Genomic DNA, 26,244 nt, shown 5'->3' with positions numbered 1-26,244 from the left:
TTTCCCTGCCCCCCAGCATCTCTGTGCTTTATTTATTTCTGCTGACTTGTGCCAAATGCTGAAGTCACAGTCTGAGTTTTCAGTTAACTCATATTCCTACCTCTTTTTCCTAGTCTTATTGCCTTTCCTCACAAACATTATCAGATTTGAATAGTTCAGTCTTTTTCATACCTGCCATATATTTACATAATGGACAACTGTGGTTTATTTTCCTTTGCCCCCTTCTCATGAAAACCTGGCAGCTCACAGTGCTCCATCCTTGTGCATTTGCATATCACCTGGGATAATCTGGACCTCAAAGTGACATGGGGGTTAAGAAATATGAAGCTTATTTTGGCTCTGTTGTGATTCTGAATCCTAGCAGCCAACTTGCTTCTTTCAAAATGTCATTTTTCAACAAAACCCACAGGCTTTTAGACTCTAATTCATCCCAAAAATACATTCAAATGAACAGGCTCCAGCCAGCTCTCACTTGCCATGAGGCCAACATGCTAATAGAGCTCTATCTTTGCTTTCAAAAACCTCTTGACAGGCTAATTAACTTAATAGTCCAGACTTCTCTTGGGTCAGCTTCAATTCCCTTCCCAGAAAACTTCCCCAGGCTCTTGACAGTATCTTGAAACTGGTTTTCACTGTCTCACACTGTTACTGCTCTTGACAGTCTGTTTCAGGATTTTCCCATGTACTAACCTTTTCCATCACCAAGGCAAGCCAGATGCTATTGAAAGAGAAGGAGAACAAGGAGTGATGGATCCCCCTGGTAATTCCCCAGCACCTCCAGAACCTGGTATAGAGGGCATGATCCTGCTGGCAGCAGCACCCTTGGAACAGCTACAGGGACACAACTAAACAGGCTGCTTGTCCAACTGCAGCGCCATGGGGCAAGGATATTTCTGATATTCTTTGAAAAAGCCAATCAAGTTTAAAAGCATTGGATTGGGTGAAACACTCTACAGTGCATTTCCCTCTTCTGCGGCTTCCCTTTTGTAGTAAGAGCAAAACCTTTTGTGCAGCTTTGCTACTCTTCTCCGTGACTTTTTGGTTGGTTTTTTTCTTCTTGTTTTTTTTTTTTTTTTAAAGGAAGCACCAGAAGGCCAAGATTTTCTGGTTTTACACATTAGTACTGACTTGACATGATGCTGCTAGCAGGCCATGGCATTTCATGTTCAGTATGAAAAGTGATTAGAAATTGGGCAAAGTGCTCAGAAAGTTGCAGCATTTCGCTCTAAATATACCACTACCCATAGTGCGTCCTTCACTGGGAACATCCAGAAGGTTCATGCAGGAAGGGTTTAGACAGCAGGAATAAAGTTTATACCCTCTGCAACAAAACTACTGACTGTAGTAATTTCAGACACAGGGCAGCATCCGTGGAGGTCAAAAAACAACAACAAAAAAGGGAAACTAAAGATGGGTGAAGCCAAGAGAAACTGAAGTCCACAAGAAGCTGCTATTTATTTCTACTTCTAAATGGAAACAGGATTCTTTAACAAATCTGATTCCAGAAAAATATGCCCCAGCTCAGGGTCACACAGAAGGACTCAGAGCTGATGAGAGGACTCAGCTCTAGGGGCTGCTGTCACCAGATGATGCCACCCACAGCAGCACTTACAAATAAGCCTGCATGCTTACAGGTGGATTAACAAGAACATTTAAATGCCTTTCATGGGCAATTATCAAGAGGCCTTTTTTCTTGCTATAGCTGTACAAGATCAAGAAACCAAAGGAGTTTGTACAACACTGATCAGCTTCTTCATTTTTTTCACACCAATTCTTGTATTTGTAGATGTTCTCTTACAACAGGGCAGTATCTCATTTGATTGTGAATAGAATAAACTTAGATATGCTCAGAAGTATTTGGCATTATAACCTATTTGTTCATTAGGAAGAAAAAAAAACCTGATTCTTACCAAATTCAGGACACTGTGGAAGAACCTGAGGGTTCTTTATGCACAATGCAATCAACTATCTAAACATTCTGTTCTCTTGTGACCACAAGACTCTCAGATTGTTTGGAGAAAACACATCAGAGCCTTAGCTTATGTCTGGAAAATAGCGTATATCTTTCTAGATTATTATTGAAGAGATTCAAGGTAAAATTTTTCATGTTTAGTCTCTGTCCAAGACCAATTTCTAAATTAATTTTCTTCTTCATCCTTTTAGACTTCTTTGAATTCAGAGGTAAAAAGGGGGACAACCACAACCCTTTTAGAGAAGTAGCTGTATGAGCTGGCACACCTTAAAAATCCACAGTGCTTCTACCATGTCCTCACAAGTTCCAGGGACAAGTAATATATGACATTTTGGATGGAGTCTGGTTCGTGAAACCATTTCTGTATTATTGAAAAAGCTTCAGCCAGACATCCATCGTGTGTTACTGCTGCAGTTTTCCTCTTTTAGAAACAGATGTCAGTGACTCCAGGAGGACTTGAACTTCCTGAAGCAACTCACCAGGGCATACTGGAGTAAGACAAGAAAGAGCTGTTCCAGATTATGAAGCACCAAAGCAGCCCTGCATGGGGCAAGCTACCTTCTGACAGTCATGTTAAAGACATTTTCTTCACAGCTCACCACTCCAGAGGTCCTTCAGCATATAATTAATTTGATCCAGCCATGCATTAGAGAAGAAGCAGAGGGAACAGCATCTGGATCTAAAAGAATCTCACGTTTAGTTGAAACTGAGCAGCAACTGTACTCTGAGCCCCCAGAGAGGAAAAGTCAGGATAGATTGTCATTCATGAAAGAAACAAATCTACAGAATAAAAATTGGGTTTTCCACACAGCCTACCAGCACAAGTGAAGAGTTTTGCCTAGAGCCTGTGTGCTTTCTTACATGGAAGTGTCATGGCTACACTCCAAGCTCCCACTTCCACAGGAGCTATACGAGAGGTTCCCACGGTCAACAATACCTTGGGGACTTGAAAGAAAGCTACAGGAATTCTTCATTATTTAAAAAAGCACTCACTTCTCTTCAAGGGAAGACAGAGAGGAGAGAGGTTCCCATGCAAAGTAACAGGGGTGAGGTTGGGCTGGAAGCCCTTTTGAAGCCACATCTTATATCGCTTCCTGAAAACGTGTTCAATCTCTGCTGAATCTTGCCCCTCTAAATCTTTGTTGCAAGGCAAGGAGCTCTGATTTCACTCTAATTTAATGAGAAGCTTAATGTCTAAATGTTTTGAGCGTTGCTTGGGGAATAGCAAAGAAAGCCTGGCAGCAAGAAGTAGAGAAAAAGGAAAGAAAAAAAAATAAGTCTCTGACCCTTTGAGAAATCAGGGAACCAAAAAAGTATCCTACTGATTCTGCAAAGTTTAAGGGACTTCTATCAACAGGGATCAAAACTTGGCTCCTAAACCTCATGTATAATCCCCAAAATAAAGACCTGGCTGCTTCCCACCAAATGCATCAATTTTTGCCTAGATCACATAGAACTGACATGCTTATAATGGGAGCCATAATTAATAGTGTTTCAGCAAAACAATGCACGGGAATGTCTCTCTGCTCAACTGAAAGAAACGTCCTACAGCTAAAAATCCCAGCCTTCCTCTCAGGGAGAGCAGAACAATGAATCTTGCTGCAGAGTGACATATTCCAGGCAATTACAAGAGCTGCAGACCTCAAAGCCACACTCTGAGCATGACTGGAACATAAATAGATTAGCAACTGCTAAGGACTGCTCTTCCTCCTGCTTCACAAAGCATGTTCCCACTTTGCTCTTGATGCCTTTAATGATGCACAACCATTCTTTTAGTAAGAAAAGCCATTTCACATTTTTATAAATATCCCAAATGCTCCATGTTACCCTTAGCTACCCTTCATCCCTCTGTTCTCAGCAATGCTAACTAAATGGAGCCATGTTTTTCCAGCACATAACAGTCTTGCCTTAAGCAGAGTAAAACCCATCCCACTTCCTTCACTTACATCACCCTCCAGGCAGGTAGAGGAAAGAGAGGACTTGTTTTGCCCTGAAGCCCTGGCCAAAACCACCCCAGCTCTGATCAGCAATCTTCAGAGGAAAATGGATGTGGCAAGCACCAATTCCAGGTTCTGAGGTAAATTCTGTGAACACTAAATGGTAACCTATGGCTCTCTCAGAGTGCTTTGCAAAGCAAGGAGCATCTCTGAGGCTGTTGCATTGAGTGGGAAAGTGCCAGAGCAGCACGGAACTGCCGGGCTATTTGTAAAAGGTCAGCCAGCAATTTGTTACCAGGGCTACAAGTAAAACCCAGACATCTCTATCACTGCACTTCAGGCATCCTTCTCTTTCCATCGAAAACTGTCTGTCCTCATGCCCTGTCCCATCTCCCCCCCAAAAAAACCTGAAAAACCCAACCAACAAACCTCCACCAATTTTCTGCTTTCACAGTGTAGGCTGCACTAGAATCCAAAAGAGCCAAAAGAGCACTGTAATCCTTCACACTGTCTCCCAGCTGGTGTAGGTAGCTCACTACTCAGCACACCCACTTTTCTGCACCTCTGTTCTTGGAGGTAGAGGAAGTGCACTTTGTGAGGCCGGTATCCAGCCTGAAGGCTGTCAATGCCATTGGGGAATTAATTGTCACAAATGAACACCACAATAATCTGCTTTTTTAAAGTCCTCAAAACTCTGCAGGGACTGCTGCTTTTTACAGATGTAATCTGAGGGTGTTTATATAATTTTAAATACTTATTTATAATTTTAAATACTGAATTCATGGAACTTGCAAACCCATACACGGAATTGCTAAATGCCAACTATTCCTACTGACCTTTAAGATCAGTGCAGGCACAGAGGTTCCACAAATCTTAGGCTGTGATTCTGAAGTATTTAACATGAGAGATTCAAGTCATGCCATCCTGAACAGCAGCACAGACATCAGTGACACCAGAAACACACCACCACCTTCCTGTCAAGTCAGTCACAAGTACATGATATGGTATTTAAGTCAAATATGGGATAGCAAATTATTCCCAATGATCACAAGGCTCGAAAATATGTGAGCATATTTAAATAAAATTATGGGGCTACAACACGTTGTTCTGACACCAGGAGAGCTAAAGATGGATTTAGTATCTGACCAAAAAACAGGCACAAGGATCAAACTGGTGGGTTTTGTATCTGCTCTGCAAAAGCCAACCATTTAAATTCTTCATTCCCATCAATAAGAAAGAAGAAAACTCTCTTCATAGATAGGAAAATCAGCATTGTTCAAATAACAGAGTAGTGCCCAGTTCATCAAGGATTTTATTCCATGCCAAACTACAAAAAGTTTTGAAAATTGCCATGTAATAGCACTAGCTTCCTGTAGCGTCTCAAGATAAAGCCTTTTAAAAATGCATGCTCCTTCTGGCAGCGCTGAATAGGGATTAAAACTTCAACGGTGACAAAATTAGAAATACATGTCTTCATGATAAATCAATAAATGTGCTGTTATTCAACAGTAACCACACACTAAAACTTGGTCCCTTTGCATTCTTTGTTACTGACAGATGATGCAGGAAGGCTGTTGGCATCTACAGAACCTGGACATCTGCCTTAGGCATTAACAGCAATAATACTAATAACAATATTTATCTATATTTTACAGTGAGATGGGGAGGGCTCAGAATAGCCTATTCCACTGTTTAGGATGTTCTTCAATTACCCAAGTCAAACATATCCATATCCTAATAACTAAATTTTTCTAAGAAAGCCAACTGAAAGAAACTTGCGTTAGTCAAGGCTCCCTGCTCTTTTCTTTCTGAGAAGCTGAAAACTGCTCAAAGTCACTTTAGCTCCCCCTTTTTGCTCCTTTGTACAGCTGCATTAAAATAAGTACTGTTCAGCAGGGCTGGAAGCTACTTCCAAGGGTGAAAAAGAGGCCACTGCTTTATAAGAAGTTGCCTTAGTTTATAGCAGATATTTCTGAAGTTCTTGTTACTATTCAGAAGGTGGTGGTTATTTAATAGACCACTAATTGAATTAGTCTCCAGTTTTGTTCTTTAAGCTTCACTCTGTGAATAAAAATTATAAAGAGAAATAGTTCAAGCATGTTCCAGTATAGCTGCCACATTAAGACAGAGTCAATTGCATGCATTAATCTTTAATTAACAGCATCAGAGGAACTATAATCTGGTGGCTAGAGTACTGGACTAGCTACAAAAAGCCTTCATTCTAATCCCAGATCAGCCACTGATTTGCTATGCACCTCCCATGAGAGGGAGAAGAGAAACATCACTCTAAATTTTCCTTCTCCTTTATATCTTTTGTCTGCCTTGCTATTTCTTTTTGTAGTAGCTGTAGTAGGGGCACTCCCTGCATGAGCAAAACTCCACCATGGCTTTGCAGCACTGGGTGAGCAGCCCAACTGCTAATTGCAATTAACAGCAACATCAACAGAATCTGACGTATCTCAAAACAGCTGTGAATTTTTGGCATTTCTATCACTTCTCTATAAACCAAAGAGAAGCAGCCTGTAGCAAGGAATAATAAAAGCACACAAATTACTTCCAACAAAAACATTATGGCCCATATTTGTGAAACCTTCCTTACTACCATTTAGTGCTGTGCAAACCCCAGGCTGATGAGATACGAACGTGGCTTTTTTTCCAGTCATCCAACTTTACATATTGACTAGCCTCTCCAAAACGGGTATTTTCCAGTAAATGGCAGCATGATGCAACCAGAAGAGAGCTGATGCTTCTCCTTCCTTAAGCTCTATCACCTCCCTTTCAAGCTGCCTTAGATGAGCACAGGTCCTTGTCTCTCCTGCATTCCCCAAACTCCACCTGTGCCAAGTCTTGCTGTTTTCCCCCTGCAACCACAACATCTCTGGAACCTGAGAAAGAAATTTTTCTTTCACATCTTTATCTTTTCTCAGAGTCCCCTCATGCTAATATTCCTTTCCACACACAGCCATCAGTGGTGGTACTATCACCATCATTAAGTCTCCCACTCTTCCTAAAGGATGCACACCTTTATAGGATACATCCCTTTATTTCTGATTCAGGCAGTGTTTGCAAACCAAAAAGTTCTATTTAGATATGTTCTATTAGATATATTTAGATACGTTCTATTTAGAACAATTTCGTGTAACACATGCCATCCAGCTACCACAGCTTTAATCTTCCTTTGTCAACATGAAAGTTTGTCCTCTATTTGTTCTACGCCCACCAATCTATGAACACACATAAACACTTGGTCAAACATAGTGTGCCTGGAAAAGCACAAGGTCTTTGTGGCCCATTTCCAGAGGGTTCTGCCACCCCCCAGTAGCCTCTCAACAAATTTCCCTCTCCATCCACCAGCAGGGAGGTAGGACTGCACAGCTCAGTAGAAAGGCTAAGGTTAAAGCAGAGCAATTCCCTAGCTCTCAAGGAGTGGCTTATCACGGTCTGTCCGCATTCCAGGACAACAAAACCTCTACGTCTCACACAACTAGCTTGCCTCAGGCTTGTCTCTGCATTCAGATATTTGGCTCTCCTTCCCCATGCTAGATAAAACACTCCCCTGAGGCAAAATTTTTTAGTAAGCACTTAGTAGCCTTTGATCTCAGAAGCAGCTGGTGCACAGCTGCTCCCCATTACTTTTGCTGCTCTGAGGAATCTTTTGCATTTTCCTGTCCTCACAGGCAGGCACAAAGGGCAAGAACATCACCAGCAACCATCTTTCATTCTCAGGCAAGAACTTTTATCTCCATCTCACGTGCCCTGACCAATTCCTCCTTGAACTACTGCCCACCTGGCTCAGTCTCAGATCTTCCCTCCTAACGGGATCCCCAAACATATGAGCAATGCCTTCCTATTCCTCTTTTCAGCAAGGGTCTCCTCCATGCTTTGGGAATCTTCTGGGGAGACACAGTACTCCATCTGACTGTACAGATGGTAAAGAACAGGCTGCTGTACCTCATCCCAAGAAAAAAAAACACACTCCCTAGGGTTCATTTTATTTTGCAGGAGGGAAGATCAGAGTAAATTCCACCCCATTTTTTCTTCTCTGCAACTACAAAATCCAGCAAGCACAGGGAAGCCTCTCCTTAGGGGTGAGTGCACCACTGGACCTTGCTAGGAAGCACTGATCTGGTTAGCACAGCACCACCTCACAGAACCTGAGATTAGACCATCTGCAGTGCTTATTAACAGTGTGAGGTTTTTCAACTGTACTTTATACAGGTTTAAAGAAAACAGGAGAAAGCTAGAAAACTACTCAGCATCTCAAGTTATAGGATTCAGAGACAGTATTTTAATCCCTTCCTTAGCTGGAAAAGCCATTTGAAGCCACCACCAGCAGACAACTATGGGCTGTAGGATGCAGCACAGCCACTACAACACTGAGCTTTGAGAAATGCTTGCAGTCCATTGCCTATGGACACAGGAGGTGAAGGTAATTACTGACCAATCTGTTAAGATTTCCTTAGACATGCACAAAAAAAAAAAAAAAAAAAAAAAAAGAGAGAGAGAGAGAGAGAGAAATTAACCTTAAAACCTTAATACTCACATTCTGAGGAGAACAGGAAGCTGAAATTCTTTTTCTCAGCTTGCCTTCCAGAATGGTCTCACTGAGGCAATCACTGTGTACCCACCAGCATTTCTGCAGCTTCTTCTCCAGCAAGGAGCCCAACCTGCTCTTACAATCAAGTACTCATTAGGAAAAATCACTTCACCTGGTCCTACTGCTGCCACTTCAGAGTCAAAGCCCACAGCTGCTTCTGGAACCACCATGGGAAGCAAACCCACCCATACAAAATTCTTGCTTCTGGTGGCTTGTTTCTTCCCTTCAAGCAGTACATATTACACTTGTTTTTTGCCTGTATACACACTGTTGAGGAAAAGGCTTTACTAGACTCTAATAAAAAGACAATCACATTCACAGGGCCTACAGTTAGTAGCTCTGAAGCTACAAACTTTATTTTTTAAATAAAAATTTAGGATTTTTAACTTTGTATTCGAATTTTCGCTACAGGTGTAGGTTCCAGGAAGGCTCAAGTAAAAACTTGACCTTGTTGTCCAGAGGAAAAGGAAGACACTTCTTGTTACTAGTTTCTTTTATGGAAGATCATAATCCCTCAATGGACACTTTCAAAGACTTCAGTCAGCAACTCAAAGCCTTCACACTAACCTGCACAGTACTGAAACACCATATTAAGTATTCCCAGTCATGTGCCAAGGCAAGAATTTTCCCAGACTCTTGTACCATTGTCTATTCAGTTTGTGATTGTGTGAGTCTGTCTGTACATCTAACTTCTGCTCCTGGTAGCCTGCCAGAAAAATCTCATGGCAGCACAATTTTGAGAAATGACGTCATGATTTAGAAAACAGCTGATTCATTGGAGTTGTGTCTGTAGGACACAGAGCAGGACTTGAGAAAAAGGGGGTTATGGTTAGTGCAGGGGTATGGTAGACAAACACCACCTGGTAAATCATCCAGCATGATTCTCCTCAGTGAAGAGAAACAATAAACAGATAAAAATAGAGCTTAGCTGCTTCCCATGGTCTTTCTGCTTTTCGCTGCCACTCACCCTGACATTTCCACTACAGCTTTTCCTCAGTTTCCAGTACCAATGTCTCACTCCATCAAGTGAACAACTTCAATTTTAACCCTGCATTGGTACTTTAATGATACATACTCACTCCTTAAAACAAACCCCAAATCCCACCTTCCCCAAACCACCATCCACCTTTCCATGGATTTCAACAGGAGTAGCATGGATCCTTTATGGCTGCCTATGCTCTCAGCATTACTACTTATTGTCAATGAAACCTGTTTTACATCAAGTGCATTGTGTGAGGGCGTGTCCACAGCTTTCTTCCCAGAGATGTGTCTGCAATAACATCACAGTGGGATTCAGCTCCATGAGTTGCCCTGCAAGCAAGAGCCACTGCATCACTGCCAGAAACACACTTCTGATAACCAAGTGTGATTGCAAAATCAGAGGGGCAGTCAGTAAGCCTTCATTTTTTCCACATTTAATGGGTGTTCCTCCCAGTGCCACACACATTCTCCTCACCTTTATTCTCCTACCCCATACCAAATCAGGGAGAACACATCTCTCCCTTTGGTTGTTTTGCTAGCATGTAGATTTAATATCTTAAACAGGGATACAGAGGTTTTGCAGATCTTTAATGTAAAGAAATAAAACATTTAATCCCAAAATGAGCTTTCCTGTCAAATATTTTAGATAGCAATCTGTAAAGCTAACTTTCAAATTCCAAATTTGCTCCTGGAAAAGAGGACTTGATGACTACCTACAGTCAATTCCTGAAAAAAACTCTTAAAAACTCAACTTTTCCTAAAAGCTGAGAAGTTTTGTCAAGTTTTTCAGAAGGCATTGTATGACAGTGAAGAAACAAAAATCCGTTTCTTCCATTGGCTACAAATAACAAAAACATGAACAGACTCTTAGTTCTTAATCTGTTACATAAGTACTTGTATAAAAATATTTTATTAGTTTTTCTGTCAGTAACAAGGGATTATTAGAGAACTTCTTCTGTGAACATAGCTTTATGGAGGACAGTCATCATGAGCTCCTACAGCCATATGAAGCCAGTAGTCCAGATTTCTAAAAATGACAAAATTGTACAAGTTCTCTCCTCCTTTGTGGAAACCATGTTCACTTTCTCTCCAGGAAACAGGGCTGTCTGCAAAGCCGTGCACAGTTAAGGTCAGCCAATACGCCAGTTTTGGTTCACTAAAATAGCAGCTGCAAACAAGAAGACAAGACAATCAGTGATTATAATAGAAAAGGCAGCACATCCAAGTCTACAGTATAAAGTAAAACAATTGAAGAACCACTTCAGTGAAAATTTATTAACAGTTAGAAAGTTTAGTGCATAATAAATAAACTTGAAAGAAAATATTCAGAATACATTAGGGAACAAAGTAAGACTGACTATCTATTATTCCTACCATAGTTTTATACATGGCAAATCTGCAAGTTGCAGCAACTAGATAAAGTTCTAAGCTGTAAAGTAGCAGTTCTGATTTTCCAACAGCGTGCACTGTCTTACAGAAAACTGAATATTTAATGAGAACAATTGCTATCAGGGAGGAAGAAAAGACATTGGAGGAAGTAACGTAGTCTAAGGCTATGCTTGACACAAATACTTCTACCACCAGAGAGGAAATAGATTATGAATAATCAAAATCAGATATTATCCACTCTGCATTTTAAAAATGTAGGAGTACCATACAGCCACAGTTTCTTAGAAATTCAGATAAAAAACAAAGTCATGACTAGAATACAGGGCAGGCTTTTTCAAATTCAAGGCATCCAAAATTGTTTATTACTTTTTTTATACTGATGTTAAGCTTCCAGCTCATTTCCTAATTAAAAGAAGAGTCTTCATTTATATATTTTGCTATTTACTTTCAACTGAAAAGTATTTAAAAGTGATTTCAAATAAGAAGTGTTTGAGTGACAAGTGTTATAGTAATGTGCTTCTGTCAGCCCTTACCACAGCTGCTCCAGTAACTGAATAATCTTCTCAGGAATTATAAAGCCTGTGATTGTGCACAAAAAAGCTTTTTCCACTACTGTGTTGGGCTCAGGGCAGCAATAGGTTGATAAGAAGCTGGAGGATTTGTTGTCTCTGGAAGAAAAAACAAAGCAATGAATTAAATATGCTTTAAATATTCTATAGGATGTCTTAGTAATCAGAATTTGTACCAAACAAGTAGGATCTATGTATATCATCTAAATTAATGCCGAAGTAACTGATGACCAAGCAATCAGTACAGAAGATCTCATGGTGCTGTGGGTTAACCTTGTAGGCACCCAAACACCACACAGCTGCTCCCTCACTCACACCCACCTGGAACTGAAAGGGTAATGGGAGAAAATGCATGGGTTGAGATAAAGACAATTTATTAGCCAGAGGAAGAGTTCCACATGAAAGCAAAGCACACAGAAGAACTAATTTACTTCTTCCCATGGGCAGGCAGCCATCTCCAGGAAGGCAGGACTTCCAACTGACCTGGGAAGACAAACACTGGAACTTGTAACATTTCCCACCCATCCTCAGCCCAGCTTTTGCTGCTGAGTGTGTCACCATATCCCTGGTGTGGGATAATGTCCCTCTGCTCAGCTGGGTCTGCTGTCCTGGCAGGTTCTTTCCCAGCCTCCTGCCTATCACCAGCCTCCTCACTGGCAGGGCCACAGGAGAGACAGAAAAAGGCCTTCAGACTGTGCAAGCCCTGCCCATCAATAACTAAAACATCCCCTGTTATCAACACTCGTGGTCACAGATCCAAAGCACAACACCACACCAGTTACTACACAGAAAATTAACTCTATCCCAGCCCAATCCAGTACATATGGGTACCCCTAAGAACACAGATAAAGTTATTCAAGACTTACAACAAACATTTAACTGCAAAAAAGACTCCCTCTTACAAAACAGTGTCTGCCTTAATTATTATTCAACTATTTTTTGAAATAAATTGTGGCTTTCCTTACTTAAAACATTCTTAAAGATCAAACAAATTCAAGTACTTACAAGCTAACTTGATTCAAGACAGCACCCAGCCATTCAAAGAGCTCCTCTGTACTGCAGGACTCCTCTGGTTTTCCTTGTAGATCATTACTTTGTAACACTGGACACTGCAAGTCCCTTAAGGTGCTGAATGTTATTTTTGGCTTCAGGGCCTGTATCTGGTTTTTTGAAAAGTATGACATCAATGTTGATCCCTCTGCACCTTAACAACACAGTACCACAAACAGCTGTTACAAAACTACTAAACAAAAGAAGCAGTGAATACATTAAACATTTGTATATAAACAAACAAAAAAATGCAGTGTGAAGCTGCTTGTGTGCTTTTAATCCATGGCAAAACCTGAGGATCTTCAGCTTCCTTATCTTCCTGGAAATAAAAGTTAGTGCAATATTCAGCAACTTAGTACAGCTTGGTAAATTTGCTATCTAACTACAAAGTGTAGATTTGCCAATAAAAAATTCAAGCAGAGTTAACTGCATGAGTAATAAAATGAGCTCATTAAAAGGAGGATCTCAGAGTGTTCCTGAAAAGGAACAGATAAAATGGAGCAGGAATGTCATATCAGAACAGTGTTTTCCCTGAATAATGGAAAAGTGAGCATGTGATGATAGGTTTAAGAACAGATTTATCAATGACGTCAAGAGAAATTCCAGAATAATCTGGAGCATAAGGACTGAAAATAGAAGAAAGAGGAGAAGGTAAAAAAATCAAAACACATCACAAATGTTGCTTTATTAGAAGAATAAACTCACCCCTGCTCCCCTCTTCCTGATAACTCTTCAAATGCAGTATGGCTGTAAGAGTTAAATGTACCTTGATGGACTTGTGGGAAAGTACTAGTAAGAGATCCAAAACAGCAGGTACCTAGACTAAAAAACTAACCTAAGCAGGCATATTTTAAATTCAGAGATGTTACCAACTTGCTTTTGAAGCAGGAAGGTAATTGGCATGGAATAAATTCTCTGAAATTTCAAATTTCAGATAATGTGTGCTATTTTCAAAAAGTAACAGTGGGTGTCTGGGAGACCAAGAAATAATGCCTTACTCATGAAAAGTCTGAAGTGCAGAGCAATATCTAAATACCACAGAAAGGCATGTGTAAACAGCAGAAATTCAAGAATAGGGTAGAGTTTATTGTGGAATACTATATCTAAAATTTTCTATCAGAAAATATGGACTGCCTAAAGTCTATCAGCCATATTTATGTCATCAAGGACAAACATTTGGGGGAGTGGAAAAAGGAGGGTTAAGCTCATTTTTTTAGTCATTATTCAAAAAAAGGTTGTTCCAAAGGGCACAGTGACAAAGACAGGCAGTCACTGAATTCTTAATTCAGTATTTTTAGATAGATATATTTAAGTCTAAAGAGTGCCAGAAGAGATGAACTTCCTTACATTCTACTAGCATTTGTTAGCCTATAGGTTCCAATAATGTATAATATTGCCCTAGAATTCCTAGTAAAATATAGAAAATAATACATTTTACATGTCTGCTGCATGTGGGAGCCTCAGCTATAGCCCTAAAAGCAGGAAATCTCAAAGACTGCAGTCAAGGCCCTAACAGAACAATTCCTCCAGCTACAGCACAGCTTTCTATGTTAACAGCAACCAGGCACATCATCAAAGCTTTTCATCAGAGGCCACTGAATTTCATCCAATAAACACGTAAAATTGTGATAGAAATTACAGCAATAGGAAAAAGATTGTATTGCCTCTGCCATTAAAGATATGAGACACTCTGTATTCCCTTTTCCTGTTCTTCTTGGTGCCAAAACCACAATCTGGGAAAATTTGGTATGAAAACCAAAAATCCTGCAGTGCTGGCCATAGCAAGAAACACCAGTTATCAGCAGGAAGGCTGAAAGCAGAATGTTCAGAGAGGACACAGACTCTCTTGACAAAACACAGCCCACTTTTCCCCTTCCAGCAGAATCTACACAATGTCTCATATCTATTAATAAAAACCTATAAAAGTTTTATTTTTGTCAGTACTAAGGAACTAATAGTCTTTCGTGTGTTATGAGCACAGAAAGGCATTCAGATTTAACTCCATATTCAGGAAATGACTGACCTGACCTGTTTTTTGGGATGTAAAAAAGTGAGGAAAAAAAGGGCTATTCTTCCTGAATGCTGTTAACATGGGCAGCAGCAAACATATGAAAAATAGTGACCCTAGAGGCATTTTGCTGTCTGTCCAGGGTCAATAAATCCAAGCAAGCTGAGTGTGAAGATCTGCCACCTCAGCTGGTTTTATGACACCATTTATGGTAGCAACAGCCTTCACTGTGACTCTTTCCTGAAGATCACAAGGATGGGAATTGCAAGCCTTTAAACAATTTCTGTATGACAAACAAGGAAGCATCCTTGTCATATGATTAGTATTTAGAAAGGGGGAGGGGAAACATGAAGGAATAAAGTGAAACACAGCACACTCCTAAAGGAGCTTGTAAGCAGCTTCTATTTCTCAGATCAGTTAACTCCTTCTCAGGCCTGGCCTTGAAAAGCCAGGAAAAATGAACAATATAAAGAGGAGATGGGAAAGCATTCTCAGGGACTATTCTAATATCCCTTCTCCCTAGTGTGGAGAAAGCAAAACAATACCAAAAGCTAAACATCTGTGATGAAGAAAACCATGCTTTTCAGTATAGAGACTTGTAGTTTTCACCAGTTCTATGCAAATGCTACATATCCCTACATACAGCCTGTTCTAAGGTAATACAAACAACTGGGGACTTTGAAAAGCTTCTCTCAGAGGAGGAAAAATACTGAGTCCAGAAGAAAAAATAGTGTAATTAGAAAACAGTAGATAAACAAATTCTAGAAGATTGTTTGAAACAGCACAATTTCTTATAGTAACCTTTTACTTGGCTCCAATCTCAAATGAGTGCTTGAGAATAAAGTGATCAAACAGCACTCTGTGTATCCAGGCACATGGCACATGATGTAAACAGGGAATCTGTACCCGTCCTGTAACTACTGAGGAAATCGAAGTTCCCATCCTAAGTATGTAACTAGATACATAATTTATGTGTATTAATAATAAAAGAACCCAAAAAAACAGTATTGATAATGGTTATGTATGTCACAAATTTATAAAGAGGCAGCACCATCAAACAGGCAAAATTTTGCCAGAAAGTCTGGGCAACACAGAGAAAGGAAATGTAGCAACTGATATATTTCCCATGAATCACTGTTGTGCTCCTGAACTGAGAGGTTCTGTGCACAGGAAGTAACACCCTCCCCACCCCCAACAAATAAAACAAACAAAAAATCCCACCCATATACATTTTAACTTAACTTTTCCCTTCACTGAAAATGCATTTGGAACATCACTAGAAAAAAAACAGTAAACTAAAAATATTTGGACTTCATGTCAGTTGCATTTTAGTTTTACATTTAATTCTTATTACCTGTATTATGCCAAGCCAGTAGGAAGTCAAATTCTAAAGGTTTCTTTTCTTTCAAGGCCCAAAGCACTCTGTTATGTTTCTTGCTCTCAGGCTGAAAGCCAGCATCAGTCAAGTCAATAGTGATAACTGCAGAAAATGCACAATAAATATTGGTACTCAATTGAAATAGATTTTATTATTACATTAGAAGAGCACAAAAAACCCAAAGAACATTAAACTTCCTCTTTAAAGCTACAAAATCTTTATGAAGTATTTGATTATGCAAATATGACGCCCCATTATGTAAATAAATATTTGACTCCTGCTGTCCTTATTTTGATATAATCTAGAACAGCTTCCTAGTGACTAGAGGGACAGATTCCTCTTGAAATGGCACTGACAGAAGTCCTTGAACGGTGCCTTAAAAATATCTTGGTAATTAGGTGACTTATTAGCAGTATAAAAAAAAGAACAAACTAGAATTTCTAACAACAAAAGTCATGTATACAGCAATGACACTTTTTCAATAGGTTGGTTTTTTTCCTAGATGAACTGTCCCATGAATAAGTTACATTTATTTTTCAAATGTAAATTTCATGATACATTTTGATGCTCAGAATGGTAAAATGATGTCCCATTTTGCCGAAATAATTATTAGAAATAACAAGTTTCCCCTCCTAAAATTGTTATGTAACTATACCTATCAACTGCTGCAAGTTCTAACACATTCAAGATGGCACAGTGTTCATGTTCGGGTTTTTTATTTTCCTAAAAAAAAAAGATTAGTAAAATTCACACTCATGATGTCTCCTCTGCAGCTGTTAAAAAATTAGGTTTTTCAAGTATTTGGTACACGGAGATTACCATTTTAAATGTGTGAAACACAGTACAATTCTCCCTTTCAAGCACACAGTCTGGAGTGAGGCTCTTCACTGATTTTAACCAGTGCACACATATTAACCACTTCCTTAATCAGTTTAAAATTTTCTGACTTAAATCAGAAGGTAGAGACACTATGCAGTGTATGCAAAAATTCTCGAGTCCTGCATCACTCTACTAGAAACAACACAATGAGAACCCCTGAAATTAAAAAATTTACAGAGTAGAGAAAATATGATGTATTTGTGTCCTTAAAGCTGCTTTACTACCTGGAGAAAAAGTACTTTCTCTCTTCAGGCAGTCCTTGTATTTCCATCTGGAAAAACACAACCTAGACAATAATGAATTTTAGTGAAAGGGAAGTTTCAACATCCTAACAAGGTGCTTCTTAAATTAGCCCTGTTTATATAAATACTTACTATATCTCATTACTTTTTTGCCTGAATAGCGAGAAGGGTGACCTTGCAGTCCAAGTTCCTCATAAGTATCCTTATCCACTGACAGAATTAGTTTACCTATAAACAAAACAAATTTTAATAGCAATAATCTTCTACTTGGCTCTCTTTGAAGTCTTTTGAGAACTGTATACCTTTTACAACGTTAGCTTCAGATCAATGGTATTACTAATGTAATGCAGACTCCTTAGCTCCAGTTAAATGGATTACCAGATTAATCCTTAAAAAAAAAAAGTTTAAAACTCAATTATTCTTCTTTATCAGAGGTCTTGTGAACTAGACTAAGAAAAGCATAATATTATTCCTGAGCTAATCATAGCTTTTTTACTGTATTGCTTGGTTCACTGTCTCCATCTTTGCTCCACTCCTCCTCTAGCACTTGCTGTGTCATTAGCTGAGCATACATTGCACAAGGGCCTGATTTAGCAAACATTCATGCTCAACATGCACTGCTCAGCTAAATAAACAAAAGCAGTTCCTCCAAGTCCAGTGGGACTACTCACGCTGAGTAAACCATGTTTGTTAGCAATGAGCTGATATGTGCTGGAACAACTCTGCTGCTCTGCTCATAAACCAGACCTGGCTGCTGCAGCTTGGTACAGAGCGCCACACTCTACCACAGCCCTTGGTCCTACTGCACAAGTACCAGCACAGAACACAAACAAATAAGACTGCAGAGGAAGAGTCCAGGCAGTGACATCACCAGGAACTGCAACACTGTCTCTGCAATAATTGTGCAGGGCTTGTAGCACCTGTATCACACTAACTACATCACTACCAAGTATCCATTTTGCCAAGACTGTGCTAACAGACACATAGAAGAATTCTTCTGAACAATCTGAATTTACTCATGCCCTCATGCGCACCTGTCATATTATGGCTTCTTAGGCTAGAGGGCAGATAAACCAGTTTGTATTTCTATTATATCTTATATACTGTTAAACAGAAATAAGACAATGTAATTGAAGCTCAAAACGGCTTCATTTTCTCCCCTGAGATGTGGAACGTTTTATATCTTCTCATAAAACTGTGATGCAACTGAAATAGACTTTTAACATGTTACATAGTTCTCAGGGAAGTACAGAATCCTCAGAGAATCATCAAAGGGTTTGGGTTGGAAGGAACAGTAAAAATCACCCAGTTCCAACTACCCCTGCCACGGGCAGGGACACCTTCCACTGCACCAGACTGCCCATCCAATCTGGCCTTGAACACTTCCAGGGATGGGGCACCACAACTTCTCTGCGCAACTGTTCCAGGCCTCACCATCCTCACGGTAAAGACTTTTTTCCTAGTATCCAATCTAACCTTACCCTCCTCCAGTTTGAATCCACTCCCCCACATCCTACTACAACGTGACCTGTTAAAAATTTCCTCTGTGGTTCTCTTTCAGGCCCCCTTTAGGTACAGGCAGGTGCTCTGATTCTCCCCAGAGCCTTCTCTTCTCCAGACTGAACAACCCCAGCTCTCTCAGCCTGTATTCATAGGAGAGGTGCTCCAGCCCTGTGAGCATCTTTGTGGGCCCCTCTGGACTTTTTCCAGCAGGTCCATGTCCTTCCTGTGCTGAGGACCCAGACCTGAATGAAGTATTCAAGGTAGGGTCTCATGAGAATAAACACTTAATATTTTAAAAGTGCTCCTAAGCAGTGTTGATAACTTTCTTTTTTGGTACAAATTCTGTCTCGAAGACGAGTAGGAAACAAGAAGTTGGAATGCAATCTTTTCACAAAAATAATCCCCTGTAGCAATTGCAATTATGGTTGAAGCATTGACAATCTGACTATACATAAGCAAAGCTGATTTTTATTGTTTTTTTTTAATTTCCTTTAGATGAAATATATAATTTAACAGCATGAATGAAAAAAAGCTAAAAATTGGTATTTTTTTCAATTCACACATATTTCTAACAAAGTTGGCAAGTACGGTAAGCATTATTTTCCAGTTTACATCGTTCCAAATTAAAAAAAAAAACAAAACAAAACTCAAACCCAGAAAAAACTCAGACCACAACTGACATGTATTACTGAAACCAAAACAAATCCCCCATACCATTTGGTAGCAGAGCTGCAGTATTATCTTGATCAATTTTTGTCTTATAGGAAAGTGCGTAGCATGAACCTTTACCGGGAAAGCAGAAAAACATAAGATTACACAGACTGTAAAGACAGACATGACAACAGAAACAATTCACTTCAAGACAACCAAACATGATAAACACCATCTGAATCACTCTCGTGTTTTCATCAACTAACTTTCTTCCACCTTCTCAACCAAAATGGCATTGTCATTATTTTTAAAAACCCTGTTATGGCAATATTTTAAAGGATCTATAACAGAGATAATGTTAATAACATGCCCCAATATGAAAACATTTTCCTTCCTTCTACCGGTGACTCTCTCCAGTCAAAAAAAGGAAAACTCAAATTTTTCCCGGACATACCTTTTATTGCCATTTCACACAAAGACAAGTTGAAAGATGGTCACATTACTAAATAATTTTGTCACATTACCTGCCACTAATCAATTTTGTTTTTTAAAATACAAGTGTCAGATGCTGTGAACTCTGTACAAATGTTGTATTGCTTCCATAACACTACTGCCATAAAAAACATTAATGAGATACAAGGAAATAAGCAAAGAGTCCCATATTTAGGAAGTAATGCACCTCTTATTGTCCTGTTTCATCTCCATGTTCTCTGCTCTCTTTTTTCTCTGTAATTTTTTTTCTCTCTGGCTATCAGCTGAAGGGTAGAATAGCTACCATAAGCCAAAGGAGTGGGCTCTGCTAGATGAAAACAGCACGGTCTGACTATGGAACAGCAAGCTGGCTGGGCAGAGGCTCTATCTTTCTTTGCATCCTCTTTGCTCTTACTGAGTAAGGATGAGCTGTCACAGCTCTCTTAGTAAAATATAAAAAATAAGGAAGCATATTTTTCTCTTGCCTGCTGTGGAACACAGCTCAGCACAGCTCTGTGTTGAAGTATGAAGGAACAAAAAAGGGAGAAGGAGGATTTCTACATGAAAGTTTCTGCATAAAAGTGAGGTGTAGAAGAAACAGGTGTGAGGATACATGTAAGCCCTCTTGTAGCTGGCTTTCAGAATTGAGATGGAATAGGGAGAAATTTATAAGGAACAATCCAAGGAGTTTTGGACCCCATGGGTGTAAACAAATGTTATCACACATGACAAAGCAGAAAAAAGCACAGAAAAAAATTCATGCAGAATTTGCTTAGTACATTTTCTTTAAAACACTTTTCAGAATAAATAATAATAAGACTTTTAAAATTTTTCCTGTGCTATAAAAAAAGTACATTACAACTGCATTTGTTCTGTTCTGATTTCCTCCTTACCTTTCTTCACGAAAGCATCAATGAATTCATGATTGACCAATTCATGAACAGGTAAATTCCTCACCAGGTAGTACTCTCCAATATCTGCAATTGTGCTTTTCAGCACTTCAGGCAGCACGCCACATTCCGGGATCAAAAAAGACACCTGTTAGGAACATATTTGTAATGTAATGTAAATCCCATCCTGAAACCCGTTCTGAAAAAAATCCAACCAAACAAAACAACAAGAAATACAAAAGAAAACCTCTACTTTTCATAGATGTATCAGTATATTATATAAAAATGAGATGGAAAAAATGTAATATCAGGCAACTGTCTTCGAAATGTATCAGTTTTCATAGTCTCTAAATACACCAAATACATTATTTGGTGGTTTGGGTTTTGAGGTTTTTGGGGGTTGTTCCCCCCTTTTTTTTGCTATACAATAGCATTTGATGTATTACATGAAGACATGATCTTACACAGCACGAGTTAACAGAAGACCTTGTTTCACATCATTATACATTTAGCCTGATGTCAGACTGAGACACTTCCTTCAGCCCCTGCTGCGGTACTTGTTGAAGCAGTTATAACTAAAAGTGTAGGCTAAGCATTTTTGTGATCTTAGTGAAAAAGCAGAAACCAAAGTAGAATCTTTAATTTACTTTTGCTTAAAACCTTTCCTATTTCATTTTCCATAGACCAAGAGAACCCTGAAGTTTGGCAGACCAGAGAAAACAATTTAATACATGGCAAGTAATACAAGGGCACATATGAAGCTTCCCAGGCAGCATAAAGGTCTGTCCCCTTGCCCTTCTCTCCATTCCTCAAAACTTGTTTCCCAAAGCTCTTGGAGAACAGGTGTGTATCTCCCTTGGCACACCTGTTCAAGGTAAGTAACGAGCTGCCTTCCACATCAGTAAAAAGCTTTCTGATTAGCTGCTAAAAAAGGTCTCAGAAGTCAGAAACAGTTCTCAATCAGCCCAGAGAGTTACAGGGAACGAGAAGGGGATTATGAAACAAGGTCCTGCCTGATTGCTGCAAAATGTGGAATACCTAAAAATTTTCTTAAGGAGGGATGTTGTTTGTACACTTTCAAGCCTAATCAACAAGAAGGGAGATTTTAATCCATCAAACAAGAGCACAGCTAACAAACCCTAAGAGAAGTCCGGGTATCTTTGTTAAAGTTTAGGGCTGGACACGTCTCAGTGATCCCAGAGCTAGGATGAGGTTACAAAGCCTGGGGAGAAGGATGTACCTAACAGCGGGCAGAAAGAACGCAGAATGTACAGGCCACGAGGACATTTGGCAGAACTCCCAAGATAAGTAAGACACTTAATAAACCCAGTAACTGCAGAGTCAGCTCTGAGTGGGGAAAAGGCGATTGGGGCAGGTGAGATCACGGCCACCAGACACCCCCGGACTCCTGGGCAGGGCAGGACTGAGCGGGGGGATTAATCAGCACGGGAGACTCATTAACTGTCAGAAGAGAGGACGATGCAACTTGTGGCCGATGAACACTAATTCCTTTGTTATCTAAAAAGTATAAACAGCGAAAAGCTTTGACAGGCGGTGTGTTTGATGGGCGGAACAAACCATGTCTCTTTTCTAAACCGGCCCCCGCGCTGTGTTTGGAGCGCTCCTAAAGCCGGCCCTATCCCCGCTCCCGCCGGCTCACCCCTCCGCCTCCTCCCGCCCGAGGAAGGAAAGAGTTTGTTTCTCCCGTGCTGCGGGAGACCACAAACACAAGGGGGGCTAATTGGCCTTTTTTGCCTTTTCCCCCCAAAAATGAGGCGCGCGGGCCAGTTCTGGCACGGACGGAGGAGCCCCCCCCCCAGAACACCGCGCCCCTGGAGCGGCTGACGGGCAGAACTCCCGGGGCCGGGCGGCGTGGGAGCCTCGGGCTGTGCTATCCCGTCCCCTTTCCCCTTTCCCGTCTCCCTGAGGGGACCCCGCGAGGCCCGGGCCCGCGCGCGCGCCACTCACGCGGCAGCTGTAGGCGTGGTCCCGCACGTGCGCCGCGTGCCGGGAGCGCGGGTGGCGCGCGTGGCCGCGCTCGCACACCAGCAGGTGCCGCGGCGCGCGCCCGAGCGGCCCCGGCAGCATCCCGGAGCCCGCCCGCCTTCCTCCTCCTCCGCCGCCGAGCGGGAGCGGCCAGACGCGGCGAGGAGGGCCGGGAAGGGGCCGCGCCGTGAGGTCACGTCCGCCGCCTTCGGCAGCGCAGCCGCTTCCGCTGTGGTGGCGGCGGGGCCGCGGGGGCCGCTGTCGACGGGGGCCGCTCAGGGCTCCCGGTCCCCGTGGGCTCTGGGCAGCTCCGCACGGGGATCACGGATGGGGACAGCGACCCCGCAGGGCTGGGGAGCATCTGCTGCGGGCGCGGTGGATTAAGGACCGCGGCTGTTCGGAGCACAGGGCTGGAGAGGGACTTTTCCAAGAGCCTGGAGGGGCAGGACAAGGGGCAATGGCTTCAAACTGCAAGCGAGTAGGGTTAGATTGGATACTGAGATTAAATCCTTTAAGGGTGCCTGAGGCACTGGAACAGTTTGCCCAGAGAAGCTGTGGATGCCCCATCCCTGGAAGTGTTCAAGGCCAGGCTGGTGCAGTGGAAGGTGTCCCTGCCCACGGCAGAGGGGATGGAACTGGATGATCTTCACTGTCCCTTCCAGCCCAGCCCGTTTTCTGGCGGCCGGGCACCCCGCAGGTCGGGGCAGGCCCCGCAGGCCCTGGGGTGCCCTGCCGGGCCCGGAGCGCTCCCCGCGGCCTGCTGGGTGAGCCGGGCCTGCCCCGGGCCTGGAGCGGGGCCTGCCCCGGCTGTGCTGTGCTTCCCACGCTCCTCTTGTACCTCCTGTGCTTCACTCAAAGCATGCACAGACATCCCGGCTTTCCCGCCTTCCTGCAGTGTCTCTTCTGCCCGTCCCCTGGCTTCGTGGCTTCCAATTTAATCTAAAATGGCACCAAGGAACTTTCTGGGTGGTTGCTGTCTCTGTGCCCAGCACAGCCGCTGGTGTGGCGCTCCTGGCTGACTCAGCCCCCTTGTGTCAGGACATGAGCCCTCCTGTAGAGGTGTCTTGTCTCTGCCTCAACACCTCGACAGTGAAGGGCACGGCTCGGTAGCAGGATGAACCTCACCGACCCTGTGAGTTCCTTCTTGCTTGAAGGAGTGAAGCAACGACAGCAGGAAAAAAGAGGAGGCTGTTCTGGGTTAACTGCTGGCTTTATTCATCAGGGTATCTGCCCCAGCAGACACCCCTCAACAGAAACAGTGGGGGAAAAGCGAGGGGAAAAAATGGTGGGAAACCCCTGAAGGCAACACCTTTTATTGGGGGGAAGAACTCAGGGATGGGTTTAACTGGGGACAAATCAGGGACCAAGGGAGTATGGCTCTCTGGATAAATGACATAGATTGTAACAAATCAATAACTCAGGTGGGGAGACAGCTGAAGTCTTGTCCAATCACTTGGGGTCCTCACTGGAACATTCCAGACTTTTGGGAGAGACCCCAAAGTGACAGAGAAGACCCAGGGGCTGGATAACTTCTGACTGACATATAACTGGGGTTGGGATGAAACCAATGAGGGTGGAACATGGGTGACATGGGGCAAACCATTATAACTTATAAAAATGAACTTAATACAAGGAACAAATACATACGTAAAACTGATAAAACCAAACCCACACCACTACGCCCTCCGAGTGCCCGCGTGCTGGAGGGACACCGGGACACTGCTCCTGCTGCTGCTGCTCCGAGCTCAGGGTTTGTGCCTTTGTGGCTTTGTCCTGCACCTCGGGGGTCACTGGCTCCTTCACGCCGTGGGGGAGAGCTGAATTCTGCACTCCCCATAGAAATCAGATTGACTGAGTCATTATAACTCAAAAAACGCTGTGTAATCACGGTAGCCTTCTAAGCATGCAAAACCTAGTGGAGAAGGAGCTACATGATTAATGCCAGTTGTGGTCAAACCCGTGGGCAGAAGCCTCTGTGGCAGGCGAGCCTCGCACTGCGGCCATCAGAAAGCCTGTGCTGCTATTGGGGTGAAAAGTTCAAGCCTCGGATCAATAAGCCCAGAGAGTCAGGCAGGAAATTTCAGCTATACTCAAAGCAGCATGTGGAGGGGGGGGGTTTATTGTTTGATTTTATTTTTTTTTTTTTGGCGGGGGGACTGTTTTTTGTGAGATGTATTGGGGCTTTTTATGAGCTTCTCTATGCTCATACAATTTATGCTTTCTACTGGGGATACAAATGGATGGGAAGAGAATTGAGGAAAAAATATGTTGGGGAAGGGTCAAGAGAGTCAAGATTCATGGTTGCATATTCAGTGTTAAGTCAGTATTTTACGGATTCTGGCAGGAGTGTAGTTCACTGCAGCACAATGGAGCACTGAAGGATTCACGTCACTGTTTGGTCAGTTTGGTTCTTATGTCAGGCAATTAATTTTAACCCACCCTTAGTCATAGATATTGGCTGTCCTATTATAGAATATGTGTATTTTAGAGAACTCCCTGAAGATACTAAACTACATTAAAAAACCTACTTAGAAGTCCAGCAGTCTGTGTTGTAACATACAGAATTTCCCTATCTTTAAATGAGACATAAATCACGTATATATATGTGTGTGTATAGTAATTGTTGGTTAATGCTGACATTTTTATAGTGGTTGTTACAGTTTTATGAGTAATTTGGTATGACATTTCTTTATATTGTAAAAAACCAAAACAAAAGAAAAATCCCACCTTTTAAACTTTTAATATTCTAAACATTTTAAGGTGTAAAGCTACAACAATTTTCCCAAGGATTTCAAACCTGTGACAGGGTAATGCAGTTTTACAGCAATTCAGTTTCTGCATGCTTAAAGACATAGTAAAGAGGATATAGGAAAGAGGAAAGGATTGCCTTGGAGCAACTTGTGGTAATAAATTGAAATAAATACAGAAGGATCTCTCAAATACTTCCTGGGACTGGTGAAATTTGATTTTGATTTTGATTTTGTATAAAATGACTGAGTTTGGAAAGAAAAGTCTGATCTTCAAATTATGTTCAGTATCTTTTTGTGAAGCCCAGCTGCTTCTTGCATACACTTTTTTTCTCTATGGAAGAACAATCTTAAATGCTGGATTTTCTGATTTGAAAAACAACATTATTAAAATACTTAGAGCTTCATTAAATCAAACCTAAACAAGAATTTTTCACAGAGTTTTGATTTTGGTTTGTGCCTTTATGATGAATCAAAGTATTTTTCTTTTCAGTCACTGTTTTTTCATTCTTAAGTAGTGTTGACTGCAGAAGAGAAGGAAGTTGTCTAAATCTTTTAACCTTGGCTATTATAATTAGTACATGGAAAAATGGAAACAAAAAGTTACCTCCGGTACTGTGTTAATCTAAAAATAATAAAATGCATAAGACTGAAAACCAGCAATTTTCTTGATCAGCGTCAACTGGTTTGGTTTGTTTTGGTTTTTTTTTGTGTAGGAAGGGGGAAAGATGGTGAAGATGTGGACAGTTCACTTTATACCCTGTTTTTTACACACTTTAGTTCATATATTCAGAGCGGTGATGGACTGTAAAAAAGGTCCCACTCAGACTTGTTCTTTAGGGGGCTTACAGAGAAAGCTCTGCTGAGCTACTCCTGAAAGGAGCCGCTCAAGGCAGGAAGATCAGTGAATGCTAACCATGGACAAAGTTGTTGGATTTGGTTTAAAATGCCATTAAAAACCCGCAACCAACCAACCAACCAACCAACCATCTGA

At 41.4% G+C, this 26,244-nt stretch overlaps 1 protein-coding gene across 1 annotated transcript; it reads right to left on the bottom strand.

Moving 5' to 3' along the window:
* Nucleotides 1–10,178: 10,178 nt before the first annotated feature.
* On the bottom strand, nt 10,179–22,605 carry RPP40 (ribonuclease P/MRP subunit p40; the record flags this gene model as incomplete). The annotated part of the gene is made up of 8 exons (XM_083877312.1): nt 10,179–10,655; nt 11,410–11,544; nt 12,451–12,649; nt 15,858–15,983; nt 17,135–17,230; nt 19,220–19,288; nt 20,521–20,665; nt 22,486–22,605. The coding sequence occupies 8 exons, from the start codon at nt 22,603–22,605 to the stop codon at nt 10,457–10,459; spliced, it is 1,089 nt and encodes a 362-aa protein (XP_083733438.1). The 3' UTR covers nt 10,179–10,456.
* Nucleotides 22,606–26,244: the final 3,639 nt, after the last annotated feature.

The sequence above is a fragment of the Zosterops lateralis genome, assembly GCF_965231275.1.
Source record: "Zosterops lateralis genome assembly, chromosome: 1".
Lineage (NCBI taxonomy): Eukaryota > Metazoa > Chordata > Aves > Passeriformes > Zosteropidae > Zosterops > Zosterops lateralis.
The sequence above is the reverse complement of the archived record's forward strand: the minus strand, read 5'-3'. Positions and strand labels throughout refer to the sequence as shown.